General features: G+C 55.3%; 1 protein-coding gene across 7 annotated transcripts; it reads right to left on the bottom strand.

Annotated features, from left to right (window-relative positions):
* Nucleotides 1-209: 209 nt before the first annotated feature.
* Nucleotides 210-22,714, bottom strand: UBXN11 (UBX domain protein 11). 7 transcript variants are annotated; one of them, XM_042996314.1, is made up of 15 exons: nucleotides 22,617-22,714; nucleotides 18,156-18,261; nucleotides 17,335-17,363; nucleotides 16,640-16,738; nucleotides 12,872-12,972; nucleotides 12,320-12,374; nucleotides 11,768-11,844; nucleotides 10,676-10,797; nucleotides 3,634-3,853; nucleotides 3,268-3,345; nucleotides 2,252-2,285; nucleotides 1,954-2,057; nucleotides 701-774; nucleotides 485-625; nucleotides 210-397 (listed from the first exon to the last, which is right to left on the bottom strand). In XM_042996314.1, exons 2-15 carry the CDS (start codon nucleotides 18,224-18,226, stop codon nucleotides 238-240), a joined length of 1,365 nt encoding a protein of 454 aa, XP_042852248.1. In that variant the 5' UTR covers nucleotides 18,227-18,261; nucleotides 22,617-22,714; the 3' UTR covers nucleotides 210-237. The 7 variants fall into 7 exon arrangements, with proteins under 7 accessions (XP_042852248.1, XP_042852244.1, XP_042852247.1 ...); XM_042996310.1 differs by having other exon boundaries at nucleotides 1,954-2,096; nucleotides 2,189-2,285; XM_042996313.1 differs by having other exon boundaries at nucleotides 2,252-2,306.
* Nucleotides 22,715-24,249: the final 1,535 nt, after the last annotated feature.

Here is a 24,249-nt window from a genome sequence, read left to right on the forward strand (position 1 = left end):
AGCCTGCCTTCCCTCCACTGGATCTGCTTAGCCCTTCTGGGGAGAAAGGAACCTAGAGGACAAAGACCCAGCAGCTAGGCCCGCCAGCTGGAGCTCGAGTTACCGAGGGGCGGGTCTGCACCGCCCCTCCCCCCCCCCCCCCTCCCCGGGCCTTCCCTGGCGCCCAGCTGGGCTGCCCCGCCAAGAGAGCCTTGTGTGTGCGGAGCAGCCAGTGTGGGAGCGGGCGCTTTATTTGGATCAGGGGCCAGGGCCTGGGGCAGGCGGTGGGGCCCGGCTAGCCCGAAGCAGCAGCGCTGCGTTGGGCACCAAGCCTGCGGCCTGCAGCGTGACCGTGTCGTCGTGGTAGACCGTGGGTGGGAATGTACTGATGATCTCGAAGGTCGTGGCGTCCACGGCTCTGGGGACCGGGCAGAACTGATCAGGCCGTGTCCTGGGACCAGAGACCCCCCCCTCCCCATAGCTGCCGGCCCCACACCATGCCCACCTGGCCTGTGCAAGCAGGGTGCGCACATCGCCAACAGTGTCCTCGGGCCGCATCATCAGCAGGAAGGCCTGCTCGCCGTTCTCAGACTTGATGCGCAGCATGGAGAGCAGGGGCGCCTGTGACTCGGGGGACTCCTGGCTCCTGTGGACCTAGAGGCCATCAGTGCCCCCTGGTGGCCCAACCCCAAGGTCCTCACCTCTTCACCAAGCCCCTCACCTCTCACGCTCAGCAGCCAAGGCTGGTGTCTCCACCACAATCTCCTGGATCCGGGCAGGCAATGGGCAGCAGTTCTGGAAGGCATCGATGAAAGAGGACAGAGCCCTGGGCTCTGCTAGAGTCACACCCTTCCCCCCAATCCTTAGAGGGGACTTCTTCCTTACCAGGGATGGATGAGACCAGTGAGCCAAAAGGGGAGGGGTGTTCTGTGTAAACTGGGGCCCAAGCAGAAGAAATGGAAGGGAAGCTTTGGAAGGCAGCCCCATCATTCCCCTAAGAAGCCTTGAAGTCCCTCAGTGTAGTGGGGGAGACAGAACCCCACACAATGACCAGCTTCCCAGGGGAAGCTTCCCAGGGGAAACCACCCCTGAGCAGTGACTAAGGATGAGGAGTCCATAGAAGTGGAATGGGCACAGGGATGTTCCAGACAACATGGGCAGAGATCCCCTGGTCAGGGAAGGCTTCTCTGGAGGTGATATATTTGGGAAAAGTGTCAGCAGTTCATGTGGCTAAAGCTGAGAATCAGGTTGGACTGGAAAAAAGAAAAGGTTAGAGGTGGGAAGAGGACCAACAAGGAGTGGTGGGCCTTGAGTGCCAGATAAGAGCTTGGCCTTACCCGAGAACCACTGAAGGGTCTCAACAGGGAAGGCCCAGATCCAACTTACGTTTTTACAGAAGCACAAGGACTGCTGGGGGAGGACAGTTGGCAAGGCAGGAGGGGAGGTGGCAGGCCAGTGAGAGGCCACTGCAGGTATCTGAGAGGGCTACTCTGGAGCCTCGACTAGCATGGCGGGCAGAGGGAACAGAGAGAAGACGTGGATTCTGGCAATGTGCGGTGAAGGAGGCAGCGTGGGGGAAACTGAGGTTTGGTACCTTTCACGGGTGGAGACGGGGGAGGAGCCGCGGGATGGGGAGTGAGGAAGGAGGAGGATGTTTCTGAGGGCCAGAAAGGGGTATCCAGGACTGAACTGGATAGTCTGGTCTGGACCTCGAGGGGGTGGCCTGGGCCCTGGGCTCACCCCTGGCCTAGACTCCGGCTCTCCCCTTCTTACAGCCATGCTGCCACGGAGACAGCCCATCTCTGGATGCAGCCCTCCCTGTTTTCAGGAGTCAGTGGAACTGCCTCGAGAGCCTCATTTCTCCCTCCAGGCCCCCTTCAGCAGCCCTCGAGCCTGAGTCTCCAGACAAGCCACTGCTCTGGTAGGTTGGGCCAGGGAGCCCAAGATGGCTGGGGGAGCTAGGGCTGGCCTCACCTGCAGGGTGTCCCGGATGGGGCCCCGGATGTCAATCACCTCGCCTCCCCGGATCACAAACTTGGGGAGCCTGTTCAGAAACTTCTCAGCGGTCATCCTGGAGCCTGCAGGGAGTGCGTTGGGAGCCTGGGCCTGGGGAGGGACTGGGAGTGACGGGTGATGGTGGAGGAGGCCACCTGGAGCCTGTCCCACACAGCGGCCCTGCCGCCTGGCTCGGCCTCAGGGCCAAGCTCACCTGGGGGCTCCATCCTGTCCATGGGCTTGTGAATCCTCTGCCAGCCCACCACGCGGCCCTCACCTGGGAACAGTTCCAGCCTATTCTCCGGGTAGACCTGATTGCGCAGATCACTCACCTGGCAAGAAGGAAGGGTGAAAGCGGTGGGCCTCGACCTTCAGCCCTGGGCTCCACCCCCACCCTTGCTCGCCCAGAGCACGCCCCCCCCCCCCCCAGGAACAGGCTCGAGGGACGGTCTGGTGCAATCCCCATTTTACGGATGAAGAAACTGAGGCCCCAAGAGAGCTGCAGTTCATGCTGCTCTCACCTACCTGGGCTCGGCTCCTCCTGCAAGCACCCCTCGCCATGCCGGCTAGAGCCACTGTACTGCCATCCTCCCCAGACAGCCCCTCTCAGGAGCCAGCCAGGAAGCAAGGGACCAGGGTGTTAGGAGAGGGCAGAGCCCGCCTTGGCAGGCACTACCTCCAACACCTCCAGTCGTGACTCACACGGTTTTCCAAGCCCGGGTGGTGGTGGTGGCACACACGCCCTCGTGCACCCTTGCTGTGGCATGACGCACCGCCTTCCGGCTGCGGCTCAGGAGTTCCCCCCACCGCACCCCTCATCTCACCCCCGCCGGCAGGGGGATGGCTCATGCCGTGTCCTTCAGGCCCACGTTTGTCCCCACGGCACTGCCTTCCGTACCCATCAGATGGTTTCAGGAGCCCCCGGGGCAAGTCAGGCCACTTTTGCATGGAGTCTCAGGGACCCCAGGCTGTCAGGGTGTCCTGGGCGCTGGGGAGGGGCACTGGCCCTACAAGGCCGAAGGCTGTGCCTCCAGGGTGCCAGCAGGGGGCACTGCCTGCCGCTTAGCCACAGGCCGGTGCCCTTGCTAACCGGGCAACTGCAGCCCCTGCAGCCTCCCTGCCCTTCTTGGCCGGGCTTCAGGCTCACCCTCCTCCCCAGAGGTCATCAGAGACTGGGTCCCCTTAGGTGGGGCAGTGGCTTCCCACCTCAGACCGGGTGATGCCTGAGGAAGCTGTTTGTCCCCACCCCCTCCCAAATCCCCACACAGGGTGGTTTGAGGAGCAGCCCATCACCTTAAAGGGGACCCCGTCAGGGTACAGTCGCTGGAGCTCTGAGGGGAAGAAGCCGTCCAGAATGTCTCGGAGGCAGCGCTGCGGCAGGGATCGGAAGAGTGAGGCCCGACTGGACCCGTGCGGCACCTACCGCTCTGCTTCCTGTCCAGACGGCGGGCCCCGGGCCCCGGGCTTACTCAGTGGGCCACACTCTGCACATATTCAGGGCCCCAGGACTTGGTGGGGGGAGGGGTTGTTTCTGCAAGTTGCACGTGGGCTTGGGTACCTATGGGGGGTGGGCTGGGCCCCCCATCACCAACTAATGGTGAGCAAGGGGAGGGGGCAAGGGCACCAGAGTGGCCTGTCTCCCCTCCCCACCCCTCCTACCTGTGTGGAGGGGTCATGGAAGGGCCGGAAGGGCCCATCGAACATCATGAGGCCATTCCGATAGAGCTTCAGTGGGATGGGCTCAAGGACATGGAGCCGTGCTCCCCCGGGCATTGGTGTCACCTGGGTGTCACCCTCTACCACCAGCTCACTGAGATCCTTCAGGCTGGCCAGGAGCCTGTCAAAGTCCACCTCGGGGGGCGCCAATGAGTCCCCTGGCAAAGAGGATAAACACCCATGAGCTACTCTTCATGGCAGCTGTGTGCCCAGCAGCCCTGGTTTCCATGGCCCCTTGCATGCTAAGCAGTGGCCTTCGCACCTCCTTAGGTGGCCACCTGGGGAGGAAGAAGGACAACTACCACTAGATAATAGCTGTCTTTTATTGAACCCTCGCCGTATGCTAGAGGCTTAATGCCTATAATGCCACTGTCTCTTCATACGAACCCTATGCTGTAGGGGCTACAATCACCCCCATTCTTCAGATGAGGAACCCGCAGGTCAGGGGTTAATGGCTGCCTAGGGATGCACGGAGTAAGTGGCAGGAGCAGGGTCTGATCCCAGCTCTGCCCGTGTCAGGCACGGGGTCAGCCACTGAAAAGCGCAGTGCAGAGCTCCCAGCTCTGGATGAAGTCCGTCTGGGTTCAAATCCCAGCTCTGCGGCTTCCACCTGTGTGACCTTGGTCAAGTCATTCAATGCTCTGCACGACAGCATTCTCTCCCAGAAGGGTAGGATAGTGTCTGCCTCCCAGGATGGCTACCGGGGTGCAGGAAGATGGCCAAGTGAGGGCCAGCTCGGAGCAAGCACTCTGTCCAGCTGGTTACTGTTACCAACCCCACCTTGCACAAACGGACCTCAGGCCGATCCAGAGGCTATGACGCAGCAGTCATTGATCTCCATTTTACACATGAGGAAACAGGCCCACAGAGATAAAAAATGACTTGCCCCAGGTCACTTGGCAAATTAGAGGAGGAACGGACTCTAGAGTCTGCTTTTCCCACCCGTCTGCACCATCCGGATGGGGAGCCTGGGGGTAGGGACACGTGGCTACTGGGGGGGGGGGGGATGTCAGGACAGCTGCTGGACAGAACAGGTAGGGGACACACAACTATTTCACACATCCCTTTGAGAAGCTGAAAGACGCTTTGGCCTCCTCTTCTGAAAAATGTGTTGTGCACACAGGGGTGCATACGCTTCAGGGGGTGGTGGGGACAGCCACAACAGATGCCAGAGTGGAAAGGCTGGAGGGCAGGTGGGATGCTGGAGGGGGACAGGCCAGGGGCCTGTTCTCAGTCCTTAGTCCTTGACTAAGGGCCTTAGTCCCTAGTGGATCTGGCTCCCAGTCTACTAGGGGTGTGACCCTACAAAACCTCAGTGACTTTCAGGGCCTTCTTGGACGCTATTTTCACCAGGACAGCCAGGCTGCGACAGGATGTGGGTCGGGACTCTGGGGACCGAATTCCTTTCCTCAGAGTGGTGCAATGGCTCTATAGGTGTGGTGGCTGTGCGGAGGAAGTACAGATGTGGGTGGCTCTGTTTCCTGTTGCCTCTGTGGCTGCTGAAATGGTAGGCCCCAGCTGGACTTCCCCCTCCCCTACATCTCCTAGGTTGCAGGGGCTGCACCGGCCCCCCACCTCCTCCTGGGGTCCCCTAGGGTTCCTGAGATTCCCAAGAAAAACTCACTGGACATTCTGGGCATTCCTGGCATGACTCAGAACAATATCAAGCCACTATTTTCCTTTAACAACAAACTATATTCAGAACACATTGGTAAGCCTAAAAATTACGCAAAAGCTCGTCTCATCGAACTCCTGTCCCCACCCCTGTACTCTTACAGGTGGAGACAGTGAGGCCCAGAAAAGTCAGATGACTTGGCCCACGGAGATCACATCAAGCGGACCCAGGACCACTCGGATACGCTGGGGCCAAGGCTTTTTCAGAGAGCTGATGGGCGCGGGATGGTCGGCAGTGGAAAGGGCTGGTGGAAGCCCAGGGGAGGATGCCAAGAAGCAACTAGAGGGAAAAGAGTTTGCTGAGGAAAATAGTGCTGGAGGCTCTCGGCCAGTGGGGCTAAGGCATGGAGAAGTGAAAGCCGGGCGGGCTGGGCACGTATGGGGTGCAGCAGCCCAGGGGGAGACAAGGGGACCAGGAGATAGAACCATAGCACCAGGCGGACCTGGGCTGAGACAATAAGGCAGGAACCCTGGCATGGCCACCACGCGGCCAGCCGGGAGTACGCAACAAGAAGCCCGGCCTCTTGCCAGGTCACATGGGGTAAGGCAGGTCAGAGGTCTAATGAGGCATTTCCTCTCTCTCTCTTCCTTGGGATGGGACAGAATAGAAACCTCTATCCCGCTGCCCGCAAGATCCAGCAGGAGGAATGGACTGTAAGGACGACTCGGTTTACTTCGTGCCAAGCACCTAGAGGCAGCTGTTACCACTCCCGTTTTACAGGTGAGGAAACTAAACCTTGGAAAGCGACCTGCTCCCGCTCCTGCAGCTTTCAGGGCCCAGGTGACTCTAAGCTTCTGTTCTCGGTGCTTCATGCAGGCTGCCTCTGTTCCCTGGGATCCCTTTCTCAGGAGGGGTGTGGTTCAGGGAGAGACCATCTCTGAGGCCTCAGACAACTTTGGGAGCCCGTGATTCTATTAAAAAGAGGAGTTAGGCATGGAGACCAAGATCAAGCTCCTTGGCTCAACTCCTGAGACCCTCGAAGCCCGGGTACCCCAGCCTCCCCTCGGCCTGTTCCCCCATCACTCTCTGGAGCCAAGGATTACTGCTTCCAAGCTGTGCGATCCCTGAGCAAGTGGGCCTAGCTCTTTGGGTCTTGGCTTCCTCTTCTATAAAATAATAAAAGTCCTCACTTCACAGGTGGCTCTGAGGCTCACAGGAAGTACCTGGCAGATGGTGGCTGTTGTCACTAACACCACACCCTCTTGCTCATCACTGGCTCAGTGTGCTCACTCACCATGCCCTCTGAGATGCCTTGCCAGGAGCCCCTCCCCTGGAGACTAAGCCTCCTGAGTCCCTGGAGCCTGCGGGCCTTGGCACAGGCTGTTGTCCTTTTCCATTCGCTGGTCTTGCCAGCCACAATGGGCACTCCTTGAATGCAGGCTAGAGCATCCAGCCCTAGTGGGTGCTCAGGAAGCACATTCTGGATCCATCCCTCCATCCCGCCAACAGGTCCGGAGCGTCCAAGCTCTGCAAGGCCCTGAGAATCATGGGTATCCCCATACCCAGAGTCCTTCCCTCCTCAAGATCATACTTGAATGAAGGAGACGGGGTGACAGCAGGGACAATGGCACGTGGTAAGTGCCACCGTGGAGGCTGCGGAGCCCAGAGGAGGGCCAGACCCTGCCACTCTCAGCAGGTGAGTGGTGGGCCTGCCCTGGGCTGGCTCATCACCCCTGCAGGAAGGACACACCTGCTGCTGTGAATACCAACGTGGTGCCCCGGGGCCCCAGCAGGCCTGTCCCCACCACCTCCCCCAAAGGCTGAACCAGAAATAGACCCGCTATCTCCGCACACCTGCAAGCCTGGCCCTGCTCTGGGGACCTGCATTCACTCTGCTCCTCAGGGGAACCAGTGGAAAGAAAACAGGGCCTCAGAGTCTGATCACTGCCAGGGGAGACCACAACCAATTCTCTGGCCCCCACGGTTGAGCATCATACCGCCTGCCCCCACCTCATCCGTGCTCTGCACGGTCCTGGCGTGCCTGACTGTCTAGGCCTGGGCACCCAGGCACCCCCACCAATATGTGCATGGGCCCAAGCCCTTGCCCACGGGCCAAGCACCGTGCTGGGCACTCTGGGGCCTGACAGGGGCCGAGCAGCCATGGCTCGTGGTCACCGATCAGCCACCATGCGGCAGCCTGCAAGAACCCCCACGTGCATTGTGGCATTCGGTGCTCTCAGGGGCCCGGGCGTCACACACCATCTCCTCGCTCCACAGATGAGGACACGGACTCTGAGAGGTGAAGCAGTTTGCCCACACAGGTCCCCCACTCCTCAGCTGGAGCCTTTAACCCTGTCACCCCAATGCAGAGCCCCTTCCCACATGCTGGGCGCAGTGCAGGTGGCACAGTCTTGGCCGCAGGCACTCGAGCAGGTACTCCATGAGGTTGGGTTTGAGCTAAGCTTCCAAAGAGGGGATAAAAGGGGACCAGGCACTTCGGGGGGACACAGCACAGGCCTGACGGGGGGGCTGAGGGTGGGGAGGAGCCTAGCCTGCCTAGGGTCTAATCCAGGCCAGTTCCAGGGACTCAAGGGAGGCTCAGGGATGAGTGAAGACTTGAAACGGCACAGCTTCCAGGCAGGGGAGGGAAGAGGCTCCACCCAGGTGCAGGAGACTGGGGCTTGGGAGGAAGGGTGCTAGGGGACAGGCAGAGGCCGCAGGGGGGAACGGGGATGTAGGGGGATGGCAGGAAGTTGGTGGTGAAGGGTGGGAGAGTGAGCAGCTTCACAGGGGACAGGGAAGGGGGAGGAGGAGCTCAGAGAAGACTGGGATGAGTGAGAGCAGGGAGCTCAGAGGGGACAAGGGGGAGTGAGGAGCTCTCAGCCCTGAGGCTCAACACCTGGCCATGGGTTGTGACCAGAGTAGGACTGTCCCTTTCATGTCTCCGCATACCCCCAAAGCACCTGGCATCCTATTTAACGCTCAATTTACCCGTGGGGAGGGTGGGAAGGGGTGAATGATCCAGCCTGAGGCCAAGTCCTTGCAAGGCTTCCCCTGTACTAGGTCCCCTTAAAGAGCAGTGGACTGCCCTCCCCAAGGCAGGAGTCCTGCCTCTAGACTGGTTGGCCCAACACAGATGCCCTGGGCCACCCTCAACCAGTCTGCTGGGGGGCCTGGGGGGAGTGGTATCCAACAGAGGGAGAGCCAGAGAAATGAGCCAGGGTATGGGGCCAGCAAAGGGCCGGTTTTGTGTACCCGGGGGCAGAAGCAGCCTGGCACCTGGGGACAAAGCAGGGGGAGGAGAAGGAACGGACCAGGAGGAAAAGCGGCTGGAGATGAAAAGCATCTCGTTCATCTGGCAGAAGAGCTCAGTTGAGGCCCCTCCATGTTGAAGAATCAGGAAGCCAAAGGAAGGGGTGGCTCAGTCGGTTGAGTGTGTCTGACTCTTGATTTCAGCTATCATAATCTCAGTCATGAGATCGAGCCCCATGTCGGGCTCTGGTCTGACAGTGTGGAGCCTGCTTGGGATTCTCTCTCTCTCTCTCTCTCTCTCTCTCTCTCTGCCCTTTCCCCATTCTGTCTCTCTCTCTCTCTCTCTCTCTCAAAATAAATAAATAACCATTTTAAAAATAAATAAAAAGAAAGCCAAAGGAAGAGGACACACAGATAGAGTTTTGGCAGAGGGTTTTCACAAGTTGCTTTGGCTGTGAGGCACTCAGCTTCAGAGCCAGCCTCTTGTGGGCATAAACAAACAACACAGAGCAGAGTGAAGTCAGCTCTGTTTCTGGCGGGAGAGGGTGGGAATCCACAGGGCCAGGTCCGGAAACCAGCTGGCTGGTCTGACCCCCAAAGGAGCAGCAAGGCCCCCACTGCCAGGAGGAAGCCTGCCCTCCAACCAGCAGGGACATGCGGGGGGCCCAGGGCATAGTGCTGGCAGGCCTCTGGCCCTGGACCCCAGAAACGCCCTTACAGCATCTGGCAGTCACCTTCCAGGGCTCGGCCTCTCACCGCAGGACGGGGTGTCCCAGGGCCACCCCCAATTCCTCCTGTCAGCTCCCTAACGCACAATCACCAAGGGCACAGATTCCACCCCCTAAATCTCTGCCCTGCCCTTCCTCACCCTGCCCGCCAGGATCACCCTTCCACAGGACATCATCTCATCGTCTGCCTGGATGACTGTACCTACCTCCTAAATAAGCTCTCAGCCTTAAGTCTTGCCCTCTTCACTCAACAGTCAGAGACTTAAGTGCCTCCATCTTCCCATCTATAAAATGGAACAAGCCCTGGCCCACGTCAAAGCTATTCATGAAAATGCTGTGCAAGCTCCACTTCCGATGGGAAGTGACGTGTTTAGTAGAACAAAGCAGTGAGGGAGCTGTGCCCTAAGATGTAGGGGGTCTGGCCAGGGCGCAGGCCTGAAGGGGAGGCAGGACTCCCATGTTTTGAGTCTCATTCTTCACTCAGCAACAAGCCTGTCTTGAAATCAAGGCAGTATTGTCATCTTCCAAACACTCCCCTCGGGAGCTATGCTCATCCGTGCTTCCACGAGGCTGCCCCTGCCATCGGACTGTGCAGAACAATTAAACCCCTACTTGTTGGGCTGATGATATGCAAGGTCAGTGCTAGGTGCTCTGCGTCTAACCCACTGACTCCTTCCCACTCTGCGGGGAAGGGTACACCATCATTTATTGATGGGGGACTGGAGGCTCAGAGAACAGAAGTCATGTGCCCAAGCCACACCTGGAACGGGTGATGGAATGAAGAGAAGGGCCCCGGGCTGACTGACTCCGGAGCCTGGAGAAGTGTACCTTCTGGGCAATCACCTCCATGCTTTGAAGAGAATGGACCCGGGCTTTCTATGGCCCCAAATCCATGGGGTGCAGCCCTCTAGATATTGGCAGTCAAGTTAAAAATAAAGACTGGTGGAATCTCACGGAAACAGGTCCCTTTCAACGGTCTGGCTAGAAGTGAAGCTAATAAAGGAGGTCCAAAGAGGGGACTGAGCCCTGGGACTGAGGGGCAGCTTCCAAAGCAGAGAAATCGTTTTTGAAAATCTTTTGGATGGACGCCATTTTGTAAACTACGGAGTGCAGCCTGAGACAAAGCCTGGGGTCTTGTTACATCTTGTATCTCAGGGTCCCTGGAGCCTTCGAAAGATGAGCCAGGAGGGAGTTGGAGGCAAGACCAGAGGAAGAAAGTGGTGGCGGGTTAGGTGGTCAGTGATGGAGGCTGAGGCCTTTCCTCCCAGTTCCTGTGTCAGGAGCACGGATGGCATGGTCTCTGGACAGCTACTGGCCCAAAGGAAGGTGTTGTTGGAGAATTCCCTTTGTAGGAGGGGCCAGGGACAGACCCCCTACTCTACCTGGCGGCTTCCAGAACTTCTTGGCTGTCATCCAGTCTGTGTTGCCATCCTCCGAGTCTGAGTTGTCTTCTGAGTCCTCCTGGTCCTCGGGCTCGCCCACCCACTGCAGCCCGTAATCACTGAGGAACCGCTGTGCAGAGAGAAGGGAAAGGTCCCAGGGGGCACAGTCAGTTCAGCCCCTCGGGGAACAGGCAGCATCCGCCCGGGCCCCAGCCTCAGGCCTCGGCTCCCAGAGTCAACTGGGCAGAAGAGATGGGCCCCAGGGTCTTGGAAGCTTTCTGGCTGTGACCTTAGGAAGCCACTTCACCTCCTGGAGCCCTGGGCTCTTTCTTGTAAAGCGGAGATGACAACACCTGACCCATAAGCTTGTGAGGACTCAGGACGGTAATTCAGGCCGAGTGCTTAAAGCAGGGTCTGGCATGGAGGGCCGCACGGAAGGTGGCCCTGATGGCAGCGGGGCACCCCATGCATCTGGCCCGAGCGGAGGAGCGGCGGGGACACGGGCTGCACAGGACCGAGGATGCGGTGAGCCACACGCAGCCGCTCTAGGGCCGGGCCTCACGTCCCCTCCGCCACAGGAAAACTTCTGACTTGTCTACACTTCCTGTCACTGCTTCCTCAGCTCCTTCTCTCCTGAACCCACTCTACCCAGCCCCTTTCTCCACAACTGACTGCAACCGCGCGGCTGCGGCCACCAACAGCCTGCCTGGCGCCAAACCCGGCGGCCCTCTTCCGTCTTCATCTCTTGCAACACACATCACTCCTTCTCGGTTTCACATTCCCAGCCGTCTTCGCTTAGACATCTTGCCTCACTCAACACGAGCTCATCCCCAACGGTCACCACTCCGGGTCCCCCCCACTGCCTCCTAAAGCTCTGCGCCTCCGGGGCTCAGTCAGCGGCAGCCCCTCCACCCGGGCCTCAGCCACGACCCCGCGAGCGCCACCTGCAAAGCAGACTCGAATCCCTCCTCTCTGCTCCAGCTCCTCAGGTTAGTCCTGAGGAGGGAAATACGGGGCAGGGCCCCACATGGGATATGTGGGAGGGAGACCCAGACGGGCGGGCTCCCAGCCAGGTCCTGAGGGGCAGGCGCCTCTCTTACCTCCATCTCCCCCACCTGCCGCTGCAGCTGCAAGCACGTGGTCTCCAGCTGCTTCTGCCGCCGCAGGGTGACCTTGCCTTCAGGGAAAGATCAGGAAGGGTTCCGCCGCCCCGGCAAGGAGGCTGCCAGACCACCTCTGGCCTCGCCCGGCGTTCTGCCCTCAGGGTCATCTGGAGAGGCTGCCCCTTGAGAACTCGAGGGGTCCCCTGAAAACTCTCCCCCTGACCTTGAGGCGGGGATGCCTGGACTGACTCTCAGGAGACCGCCAGCCACCCCTCTCACCACCACCCCCCCCCCGGGGGCTCCTGAGGGCACCATGTTCCCCGACATGGCATGCCCTATGCTCGGGGCTGGGCTATGTCTGCATTCGGGGGATCTGGTCCCACATAGGAGGGCACTGCCCTGAGTGCGTCATTGCCTCTCTCTGGGCTCGGCTGTCCAGGCCTCACCATAGGACTCAGCTTGATGCTCTTGGAGCCCTGATGTCCAGGAGCCACTGGCCCAAGGGAGGGGCCCCAGGAAGGCTGACCGCCCACCGGGAGCGCCCCTTACCCTGGTGCTCCCGGAGGGTCTGCAACATTTCCTCCAGAGCCCGTATCTTCCGATCCTACAGCAACAAGACAAGGGGGCGCAGGCAGGCCTGGGGGTTCCCAGAGCACAAGAGGACCCATCTTCCAGATGGGAAGATCCAAACTTTTTGCCTCTGTGGGGCACCGGGGAGTTGAAAGACCCTGCCCCTGCCATCCTTTGGCACAGCCGCTGCTCCTATGCCTCAGATATCCTTGTGGTTCCACTGAAATGGGGATAGGCGTGGAGTGTGCCCAAGTGGCCCAGCGCTCAGCAGTCACTGCTGCCACGTGGTCCAAGGCTAGTGGCCTTACTCAGCTGTAGAGAAGACCCTTAGCTTCTCTGCTCAGCTCCCGGGGACCCAGATCAGCCCCAGGCCATACCCGGCCCTTGAACTGGGAAGTTCAGTGGAAGAGATGGTTCTAGAACCCACCCACCCTGGCCTACTGTGGCAGTGAACTCACTGGCCTCCCCAGCCTGGGCCCCTCCACCCCTCAGACCGGACCCTGGCCCTACCCCCACCGCTGGGGGTCCCACCTTGGACAGCAGCTCATCAGTCTGAGCCTTCACTTGCTGTTCCAGGTCCCGCAACTTCCTCGACAGGGTGGCCACCAGCTCCGAGTCATGGAATACAGGGACTACCAAACAGACAAAGTCCTAGAGCTGAGGCTGAAGTGTGGGGGTCCAGTGGAGGGGGGACGGGGGTCCGCAGAAGCAGAAATAAGGGTGATACTAACAGCTGCCACTTAGATAATAGGGACTGTCCTAAATACTTCACACATATCAGCTCATGCTGTCCTCACAATGTGCCCCTGAGGAAATGAACTGCTTTAGGAAACTGAGGCAGAGGTGCAGTGAGGTGTCCAAGGAGTATGAGTGAGTGCTGTACCATACAGGTCACATGACCAGTGAAGCATTTTCAGAAAGTCACCCTCAATCAAATGAAGCGCCTACACCTTGCCACCCCCACCCCCACCCCCCCTGTTTACAGGAACACAGCGGAGAGAGGAGCAAGTCCGCACCAACGACAAACAAGTACACAGACCCGCATGGCCTGGGTCCTCACAGGGTCCGTGTCACTTTTTCAAAAGGCAAGGACTCTGTTCCACAGAGGTGTAACAGTCAAATGCAGTGCACGGCCCTGACCAGAACCTAGATCAGGAAAAACAATAGCTATGAGCTACTTCGGAACTCGGGAGATCTGAGCGCAGAAGCGGTGCTCCACAGCAGTCCTGAGTCCTCCGCATTCTTGGGTGCGGTCCTGGTCCCGGGGTCACGTGAGTCCTTATTTGTAGGAGATGCATGCTGAAGTTTTTAGAGGTGAAATGTCATGATATCTAAAATTGATTTCTAAGCCGTTCCTCAAAAAAAGACATTTACATTCGTACATATGTGTATATGGACAGAGAGCAAGCAAATTAGTGGCCAAATATCACCAACTGTGGCATTTAGATAACAGACATTTATATGGGTGTGCACTGTACCATTATTTTAATTGCTTTGTAGGCTGCAAGTTCTTCAAAATTAGAAATTTGGGGAAAGAAAACAAGATGGCACAAAAACAGACACTCAGATCAATGGAACAGAATAGAAAACCCAGAAATGGACCCACACATGTATGGCCAACTAATCTTTGACAAAGCAGGAAAGAATATCCTTGCTGAAGACAGTCTCTTCAGCAAGTGGTGCTGGGAAAACTGGACAGCGACATGCAGAAGAATGAACCTGGACCATTTTCTCACACCATACACAAAAATAAACTCAAAATGGATGAAAGACCTCAATGTAAGACAGGAAGCCATCAAAATCCTCGAGGAGAAAGCAGGCAAAAACCTCTTTGACTCGGCCGCAGCAACTTCTTACCCCACACATCTCCGGAGGCAAGGGAAACAAAAGCAAAAGTGAACTACTGGGACCTCATCAAAATAAAAAGCTTCTGCAACAGCAAAGGAAACAGTCAGCAAAACTAAAAGGCAACCGACAGAATGGGAGAAGATATTTACATACAACAACATATCAGATAAAGGTTAGTATTCTATAAAGAACTTATCAAACTCAACATCCAAAAAACAAATAATCCAGTGAAGAAATGGGCAAAAGACACGAATAGACATTTCTCCAAAGAAGACATCCAGATGGCCAACCGACACATGAAAAAATGTTCAACATCACTCATCATCAGGGGAATACAAATCAAAACCACAATGAGATACCACCTCACACCTGTCAGAATGGCTAACACGAACAACTCAGGCAACAACAGATGTCGGCAAGGATGCGGAGAGAGAGGATCTCTTTTGCATTGTTGGTGGAAATGCAAACTGGTGCAGCCATTCTGAAAAATAGTATGGAGGTTCCTTAAAAAATTAAAAATAGAACTACCTACAACCCAGCAATTGCACTACTAGGTATTTATCCAAGGGAGACGGGTGTGCTGTTTCGAAGGGACACATGTACCCCAAAGTTTATAGCAGCACTATCAACAATAGCCAAAGTATGGAAAGAGCCCAAATGTCCATCGATGGATGAATGGATAAAGAAGATGTGGTATGTATATATAATGGAGTATTACTCGGCAATCAAAGAGAATGAAATCTTGCCATTCGCAATTCCGTGGATGGAACTGGAGGGTATTATGCTAAGCGAAATTAGTCAGAGAAAGACAAATATATGACTTCAAGCATATGAGGACTTTAAGACACAGAACAGATGAATACAAGGGAAGGGAAGCAAAACTAATATAAAAACAGGGAGGGGGACAAAACATAAGAGACTCTTAAATATGGAGAACAAACAGAGGGTTACTAGAGGGGTCCTGGGAGGCGGTACGGGCTAAATGGGTAAGGGGCATTAAGGAATCTACTCCTGAAATCATTGTTGCACTATATGCTAACTAACTTGGAGGTCAATTAAAAGAAAGAAAGAAAGAAAGAAAGAAAGAAAGAAAGAAAGAAAGAAAGAAAGAAAGAAAGAAAAAAGAAAGAAAGAAAGAAAGAAAGAAAGAAAGAAAGAAAGAAAGAAAGAAAGAAAGAAAGAAAAGGAAAGGAAAGAAAAGAAAAGAAAAGAAAAGAAAAGAAAAGAAAAGAAAAGAAAAGAAAAGAAGGAAAACAAGAGAGACACACGGGAAGGAAAGGGTCCTCTCCTTCCCCTGCGTGCTGCCCTGTGTGTGAAGCAGGAACTGCATTTGTCACCATCCAGCCACATGGGCTAACATGTCAAGGATGGCTCAGTGGAAAGACGGAGAAACCTGTTCAAGGATGTCTTCGAGTCAATGGATTAACAGCCCTGGAGCTGCTTCCTGGACTTCTTGGTGGGCAGGACAAGTCCTCCTCAATGTTCAGAAGAGTTTTCTCTGACTTGTAGTCAAGGCTTTGTAACGGATATATAGACCTCTGGGCCCGGTCAGCACAGACAGCACTGATGAGCTCCCAAGGCGGAGCGGGGAGAGAGAGGAGAACCCAGGGGAGGAGCGTCGCACTGAAAAGCTGGGAGGAAAAGAAGAAGCTAGCAAAGAGAGGAAAGAGCCTGGGAGGCAGAAAGAAATCTGGGAGAGCAGTGTCATGGCAGCTAAGAGCCCAGGGCAATCGGAGGAGGGCACAGTGCCCGGTGGCCGATGTGGAATGCTGCTGTGCACAGAAGCGAGACAGGCAGGCAAGTCCTTGACTGTGACCTTGGTGGGGACAAACGCCAGCTGAGAGTGGGGTGGGGAGCAAGTGCCAGGGGAGAGGCAGAGAGCGCGCAGGATGGCTCCTCAAGGAGCCCCGGTTGTTGCGTTTACTAATGAAAGTGTCCCCGGCTGGGATGCAGGAGATCCCGACTTTGTGTCTGAATGGTTGTGGGGCCAGGTGCTTCTGGTCTCCTTTTCCACCTCAGTTCCCTGTCCTATAACAAGGAGGGGTGTTTGGTGCAGAACTGCCTCCCACCTCACAGAGGAAGTGGAGGCAGAGAGACAGGAGGTTGCTCATCCAAGATATCACAGCTAGTAGAACATTCTGACCTCACGCCCAGCTCCTCCAGGCCCACAGCAAACTCCGACCCTGCCCGCCCATGCCTCCCCTGTGCCCAGACCCATTCCACTCTCCCTCCTCCAGGATGCTTCCCTGTGAGCCCCATCTGGGCACCTCTGGGGTCAGTGTCACCACAGCCCTTGGGAGACAGTGCAGGCCAGGTAAGGAGGACAGCCTGGGAACCGTGGGCTCACCCAGAACAGGCAAGAGTAGGTCCATGAGTCTCTGGGCCTCGCCCCTTCTCTGAGGCCCTCTCCTGCTGCTGGGGACCCAGACCTGTTTAGGACTCTGTTCTCACCTTGCCTACTCACAGGAGCACCTATACCTCCATAGCAGGAAGGGACAGAGATCCTTTCTTCTGAGCCACGTCCATCATTCAGCATATCTACCTCGTCTTCTGCAGACAGAGATGCCCAGGTCACCGTTCTGGGGCTGAGCCCCGGAGGAAACTGCGGCCTTGGGTTCTGGCCAGGATGAAGCAGCCTGTACTCTGTACCCCCAAGTATATGCGGATAGAACACGTGGGACATCAGGGAGCAAGGACCCAACGAGAACAGGCTTCTTCTTGCAGTTCTCCCAGCCTGGCTCTGGAGGGGACCCGAGTGGCCAATGCCAGCAGCACGGTGGAGGCAAGAATGGGGTTGGGATGCAAAGGTCTGAGCCTGCAGCGAGGATGGGTCAGCAAAGCAAGGATGGGGCTTCAGGGAGAAAAGGCTGTAATGGGCTAGAGGAGGCTGTCAGGAGGAGGACAGGGCTCAAACCCCACCAGCCAACCCCACAGCGAGCGGAGGGCTTCAAATGTTAGCAATGACACCTCTGCTAAGGGTGTGGGGCCTTCTGATCAGAGAGCTGCCAGGACGCCCTGTCCTCGGGGGCTGGAGGAGCCACAGGGAGCAGTGCAGCAACCGCTCTCCTTCTCTCCATCTGCACGACCCCAGGGAGACCCAGCAGGTGGGAGGTGAGGGGGACACACAGGGCAGACCCCACACTTACCATCTCCGTAGATTTTTATCCCTCGCCTCCTGGGAACCCCGGGCAGGAAGGAGAAGGAAGACAGACAAGTTACGAATGTCATCAGGGGAGTGGCTCTGGGCACCAGATCCCCAGCCAAGCCTAAAGGAGAGGGAGGCTGGGCCTCTGCCTCCCGGGGCCGTCCCCTCGCCAAATCCCATCCCTGGCACTGGGACAAGCCGAGGGACAGGCTTTGAGGTGTCCCCTCCTCCCAACGGAGACAGGTGGGGAAGGGCTGAGGGGCAGAGGCTTGGGTGGAAGACAAGAGATCCCAGGCCCAGGAGCCCAGCCCCAGCTCTGTTCTGAAATGGCTTTGGGACCCCAGGCCTGTTGCTTAACCGCTCTGGATCTCCTTGGCCTTCAAATGACTCAAAGCGGTATTCAGAAGAGAAAGGAGAGAGGTAAAGAAAATGCTTCGAAGGGATGAAAGTGCTGGACAGATGTAAAGAACTCCCTTTGCCGAGAGACCCCACCCCCCCACCCCCCCCATGGCTGGGCCGGAGAAGTGGTACCATCAATGCTTGCGGACTAACATGGGGGCTGCGCCTCTCCCACCCGGCCCATACCTACCACAGGGCCCAGCCCAGTGTTTGCTCAGACGTGATGAAGGAGTTAAAAATTTTTGAGAAAGATAAAGGGGTCAGGGAAAGCTATGTAACTCCTCCTTGTTTTCCCTGAGACACTAGGAGCCATTCTCCTAGTCCACTGGGGGATGGGTGTGGGGGCGGGGGGGGGGGCGGGTAGTGGCAAGAGGAGGCAGGGGCATGAACACAAAGACACCCCCCCTGAGGCTGGCTCCTTACCCTGGATTCACAGGCTCTGACTCCAGGGGGACTCTTCGGGTCTTGCCAAGGGAGGCCAAAGGCGAGCTCATAGTTCTGCTTCTAGATTTTAGCTGTCAGGAACTCCCTGAGAAGAAAGAAGGAAGTCAGTCCTTGGGGACAGAGGGGACCCAGGGCTTTGGGACCAGGGAAACGTCCTCTTCCTGGCCCCTTGTCCCAGGAGGGAGCCTTGTCCAGGGAGCAGCACCCCTCACTTCTTCCCACTCCCCTGAAGAGGTTTCTGGAGGCAGCTTTGCCTCAGGCCCCCTGTGCTGGATGTCTGCCCGATCCTCTGGATATCCTGCTCTCTGCTCTGATCCTGGAGGCCCCGGGCCTGGCTGGGAAAGGGCGATGGGGGAGGGGTGGGGTACCGAGAGGGGCTGGAAGCCTGGGACTCTCCCAACTTAGAGCCAGGGCATAAGACTACCCAGAAGGCCGGAGTTTTTGTCTATCCATCAAGGAGCTGGTTGACACAAAGCCCAAATGTCCCCTCCCTTCCCACAAGAACCCAGGTATCACTCTGATTCTCAGAGCCACAGAGGGGCAACCCAAGGGCAGAATGCGGCCAAGGCATTCTTTGTGGAAGGGAGGTCAAGGGCCCAGGCTCTGCACAGGCTCTGCCATCCACCAGAATAACCCGTGCCTTGGCTCCCTTGGTATAAAGTGGGGTTGGTGGTAGTACCAGCCAGGCAGGGTTATCAAGGGGATTCAGGGAAAACTTACATAAGGCACGGAGCCCAGTGCCACACTGAAAGGAAACACTTAAAAATGTGAACTGTGGGGGCGCCTGGCCGGCTCAGTTGGTGGAGCCTGCAACTCTGGATCTCGGGATTGTGAGTTGAAGCCCGACGTTGGGTGTAAAGATTACTTAAAAATAAAAAAAACTTAAAAATTTTTTAAAGAACATTTATTTAGTTTTGGGAGACAGAGAGACAGAGCGCAAGTAGGGGAGGGGCAGAGAGAGAGGGAGGCACAGAATCGGAAGCAGGCCCCAGGCTCTGAGCTGTCAGCACAGAGCCTGATGGGCTCGAACCCACAAAGCACGGGATCATGACCTGGGCTGAAGTCGGACACTCAACCAACCGAGCCACCCAGGCGCCCCTAAAAAAAAAATCTTTAAAAAAATAAATAAATAGTTTGTTACTAGACACCGGGGGCACTCACGCATGCTCATTTCCCTTCCTCCCTCTTTCCCTTCCTTCCCTCTTCCTTCTGGAAAGATGAATGCACATCAGGGATGGAATTAAAGACCACTACTCTATTCAATGAATTAAGTATATTATGTGGCTAATATCTAGAAATCCTAGAACCAAAGGACCTCTATCAGGGCTTGAATCAAGTCTTTTTAGGACAAATCCAAGGCAGTTCCACTTTGAAAATGTGTGGCACTGGCTTCCACTGGTACCCCTGAAGCCTCCCAGCAAGGGGACTGGTACCAGCTGGAGACAGCCTTCTGGAGTTTGGGACTCATGCCCCCATCATCCAGCCTTCCAAATATGCCCCTAGCCTGCCCCAGTCTCTGCCGGCTCATCCAGGCATCCTCATGGTTTTTGTGGCCAAGTGTGATGGCCCTCGTGGTCCCCTGTGCAGCGTCCAGCCAGAGGGCTCTTCTTAAACACAAAGTTGCCTTGCCGCTTCCCTGCTAAAAGCTCCCAATGGCTCCTTCTCACCAGAGGAAAGAAATTCAAAATTCCATAACACAGGTGATCGGGTCCCCGCCCGGGTCTCCTGACCTCACTCCCCCATCTCTCCTCTGCTCCCCCACCCCCACACTTGAGCCAGCCCAGCCTCCAATGCACCAGGCCTTTACACACATAGCTCCCCTGGCCTGGAACCCCTTCCTGGAATGTGGTTCCCACTCCTAAGTGCACCCTTCCCTTGGTTGGGCTCTTTTTTTTTTTTTTTTAATTGTTTTTGTCTGTTTTGTTATAGTCTAAGTTTTTATTTTAAAATTACAGATTCACAGGAAACTAGGAAAATAGTACAGAGGGGATTTGTGTGCCCTTCACCCAGTGGCTCCCAGCAGTGACATTTTACATTACTCTACGTGTGTACCCTACCCTGTTCTGCTATTTCACCCAGGTAACCACTAATGCAGTCAAGATAACTACTCCATCACCACAAAGATTCCATTTCCATAACAATCTCCCTCATGTCAGCCCCTTGCTAGTCACACCCACACTCCTCCCTCTACCATCCCCAACCCCTGGCAACCACTACTGTTTTCTTACTTCAAGAATGTTCCATAAATGGAATCATACAGTACTGACCTTAAAAAAAAAAAAAGAGCTTTATTGAGATCTAATTCACATACTTAACCCTTTCAAAGTGTATAATTCAGTGGTTTGTAGTATATTCTTAGATTTGTGAAACCATCACCACAATCAATTTTTAGAACGTTTTTATCGTGCTAACAGGCGATGTTCCTTTTGTGGCTAACACTGCCCTCCACGAACTTTCATCAAACCTGATCATTCTCCCTTCTCCAAATTTTCATCACCATAACGACCCTTCAAAAGAAACTGGTTAAGGGGCGCCTGGGTGGCTCAGTAGGTTAAGCGGCCGACTTCAGCTCAGGTCACGATCTCGCGGTCCGTGAGTTCGAGCCCCGCGTCAGGCTCTGGGCTGATGGCTCAGAGCCTGGAGCCTGCTTCCAATTCTGTGTCTCCCTCTCTCTGCCCCTCCCCCGTTCATGCTCTGTCTCTCTCTGTCTCAAAAATAAATTAAAAAAAAAACGTTAAAAAAAAATTTTTCAAAAGAAACTGGTTAAAAAAAAAAAAAAGACAGAAATTAACAAGTGTCAGTGAGGAGGTGGGGAAATTGGAACCTTAGCTGGAATGTAAAATGGTGCAGTGGCTGTGTAAAATGGTCTGGCAGCTCCTTAAAAGGCTAAACAGTTTACCTACCTGGCTCAGCAATTCTGCTCCTAGGGGTGTACCCAAGAGAAATGAAAACTTACGTCCACACAAAAACTTGTATACATGTTCATAGCAGCATTATTCATAATATCCAAAAAATGGGAACAACCCAAATGTTCATCAACCAATGAATGGATAAAGAAATCTGGTACATCCTTACTAGGGAGTATTCTCGGCAATAAAAAGAAATGAATCCCATGTTGCCACATGAATGAACCTTGAAAACATTATGCTAAAGGAAAGATGTCAATCACAAAATACCACATGTTATGACCCCACTGATATAAAATGTTCAGAATGGACAATCTGGAGACAGAAAGTAGATTAGTTGACTAGGGCTGGGGGCAGCAGGTGGGGGTGGGGGTGCGGGGGTTAATGGGAATAATTGCTAAAGGGTACAGAGTTTCTTTTTAGACTGATGAAAATGTTCTAAATTGTGGTGATGGTTGCCCAACTCTCATGAATATCCTAAAAACTACTGAAATTTACATTTCAAAGGCGTGAAATACATAGCATGGGAATTATATCTCAACAAAGCTATCACAGAAAAAAAGGGATCTGGTCCCCAAACCAAACCCAACATCTTCCCTCAAAATAAGCTCCTCCCACTTCTCCCTTCTTAATGGGGCCACATCATCCAACCACTAAATTTTCCTCTCCTTCCTTCTCTCTTAATCCCATCAATTACCATATCTTGTGGGTTAAACCATATCTTGTGGGTTAAACTGTAGTGTCTCTCACAGAGCTCCTCCTTTCCATGCCTACTTTGGTCATCCTAGTGGGGCTCTCACTGCCCTTCCTTGGGGCTATCACAACGGAGGCCACCTGACTTCCCTGCTTCCTGTCTCACTCCAGGCCAATCCAACACACTGTCTCCAGATTAATTTTCCCATGGGTTATAAGGGACCCCTGAGGGTGACGGCTGCCTCTCCCTATAGTCTGGGGACCCCTCAGCGCAGGACTCCGTCTCCTCCTCCCTCAGACCGCGGGTGGGCCGGAGGATAGAGCCACGTCTACTCCCCTCACGAGGGGGCTTCCAGGGGCTGTGACCCCCGCCTCAGGCTGGAGGCTCCTAAAGGTTGGACTGTCTCCCCTGCAGACCGGGGCTTTGAGAGGAAAGCTGTGTCCCATGCCCCTACATCTTTGGGACCCAAGTCAGGGTTGTGCTTGACTGGTAACGTCCTTCGTCACACGTACTCAGCCTATTGGCACCCCCCACCCCAGGCTCCAGTGCTCTCCAGCGCCGACAGGACCCGGCCGCTTGCACGCCTTCAAGTCCTCTGTCTCCAGCTGGAAGCGCTCACGACGCGACTTCTGTCACGACCTAACCCTTCCCTGGGAGCTGCGTCGCCTCCTCCCGCCTCCTCGGGAAGCCACGGTCGGCGGGGACTCGAAGCCGCTCCCGTGACGCGGGAGGCTGCTGGGCAACCCGGCCGCGGGGCTCGCGGGTCCTCGGGCTCTCGGAGCGAGGACCCCAGCCTGCGTGGGAGACTCCGGAGCCGCAAAGGTTTGAGCAAAGACTCACCACGCAGGGCCACCGAGCCTTCCCGCGGCGCCGCCATCTTGTTGTCACGCGGTTTCCCAGGCGACCGAGACCCGTGCGCTTCTCATTGGCTAATTCGAGAGTACCGCCGCCTGTGCTCGGATTCTATTGGCCCACGAGTCTAAACTCTTCGCGGAATGCTGCAAATCCCAGAATCCACCACTGTGAGGGGACTCGGGAGTCTGGAGAAATGGAGGGTTTCTGTATTCCCTCCCCCCGCGAAAGTGGGGAGACTCACGAAGCCGCCGAAACCTGACTTTGTGTAATCGGACAATGCAACCGTTTTTGCTGAGTTGATTTTTGGGGGAGATTATCCCGCTGAGTCTGTTTCCCCATGTGATCAGTACAGTACATCGCGGGGGCTTTTTTGAGCATGAATTGAAATGATGCAAGTACTTAATAAATGTTTCCTAAATCTGAATTTCTCTGCTCACTTCTTAACCAGATGGCGCCTTACAGGGATGCTCAAATCCTAGTTCCTTTGTGTAGAAGTTCAGGTGAGACTCCCTTTGCCTTTGGATAAGACATTGACTTTGAGTGAGACAATTCTGCCCAGCTTCATCTTAAAAAGTAAGATGTTAGGTTAGATCAACTAGAGAACATGGACTCTAGCCTCAGGAGTCCAGGTGTCTGACTTGTGTGTCCTTGGGCAAGTTATGCACCTTAGTTTCTTCATCTGTAAAATGGGGATAATACCCTCCCCCCCCCCCCCAGGGTTGCCCTGAGGAGTAAAGGAAATAATGTATTCACAGTACCTATCACAACACCCATTCAAAGTAAGTTTTCAAAAACATTTCCTGCTTTTAACTATCTTTATCATTGCCTCTCAACCTTTCAGCTGCGGTGGTCTAAAAACCTATGACTCCTACTCTCAGGCACCCACTTCCTTATGCCTGGACTCAACCACCAAAACTGTCTCTCTGCATATTTCAGACTGCACTTTGTAATGTTTTCCATTTGACTACTGAATTCAGGGGAGGGGCAGCAACTTGAGGGGTTCCTTACCCACCCATTGGAGTGAGAGGCAACTACGAATTAATGTGTGTCTTCCAAGTGCCAGATGCCAACATTATGAGGTTTACTGATGAGAAAACAGGCTCGGGAAAGGAAAGTGATTTGCTCGGGACTATGCAGGTGATCGATAAAAGTAGATTCAAACCCAGAACTGTCTGCCTCCAAAATCTGTGCTCTTTCTAGAAGCTCCCACTTTGGTAAAACAGGCAGACAAAGATAAGCCAAGGTGCTGGTGGTCCAGGCCCACTGCCAAGGTAGGGATTCAGGTGGAAGGTGTGACTGGAAGTCGGAGGTGGGAGAGCTCTCTTGCCATTGAGCTGCTCCCAGAAATTTCTCTGAGGCTTGAGGTGTAGGAGTTGAGAAACTTTGAGGTCATCCTGGGCCAAGTGTTTTGGGGGGGTTGGAGCCATGGTCAGGGGATTAGCAACCTTATACTGTCACCTCGCTTACATTCATTCTGCTCTTGAAGGTAAGCAAGGACCAAAGCATGGGGAAGTCAGGGGGAAGGGGTTCTGGCCTCATGAGCCTGCTGTGGTCTGTCTACTGCCTCCCACCTCAACAAGACCGGGGAGCATGAACTGGCATTTACCCTGGCATCAGG

The sequence above is a fragment of the Panthera tigris genome, chromosome C1 (assembly GCF_018350195.1).
Source record: "Panthera tigris isolate Pti1 chromosome C1, P.tigris_Pti1_mat1.1, whole genome shotgun sequence".
NCBI classification, from domain to species: domain Eukaryota; kingdom Metazoa; phylum Chordata; class Mammalia; order Carnivora; family Felidae; genus Panthera; species Panthera tigris.

Excerpts from the sequence above, each read along its gene's own strand:
- UBXN11 (XM_042996309.1), bottom strand. The coding sequence starts at position 18,226 with ATGAGCTCGCCTTTGGCCTCCCTTGGCAAGACCCGAAGAGTCCCCCTG. Across the intron at positions 12,973-16,639 it reads TGCTCCTGTGAGTAGGCAAG|TCCCTGTATTCCATGACTCG; the intron begins GTGAGAACAGAG and ends TCTGTTTGGTAG. Across the intron at positions 11,845-12,319 it reads GACCCTCCGGGAGCACCAGG|GCAAGGTCACCCTGCGGCGG; the intron begins GTAAGGGGCGCT and ends CTTTCCCTGAAG.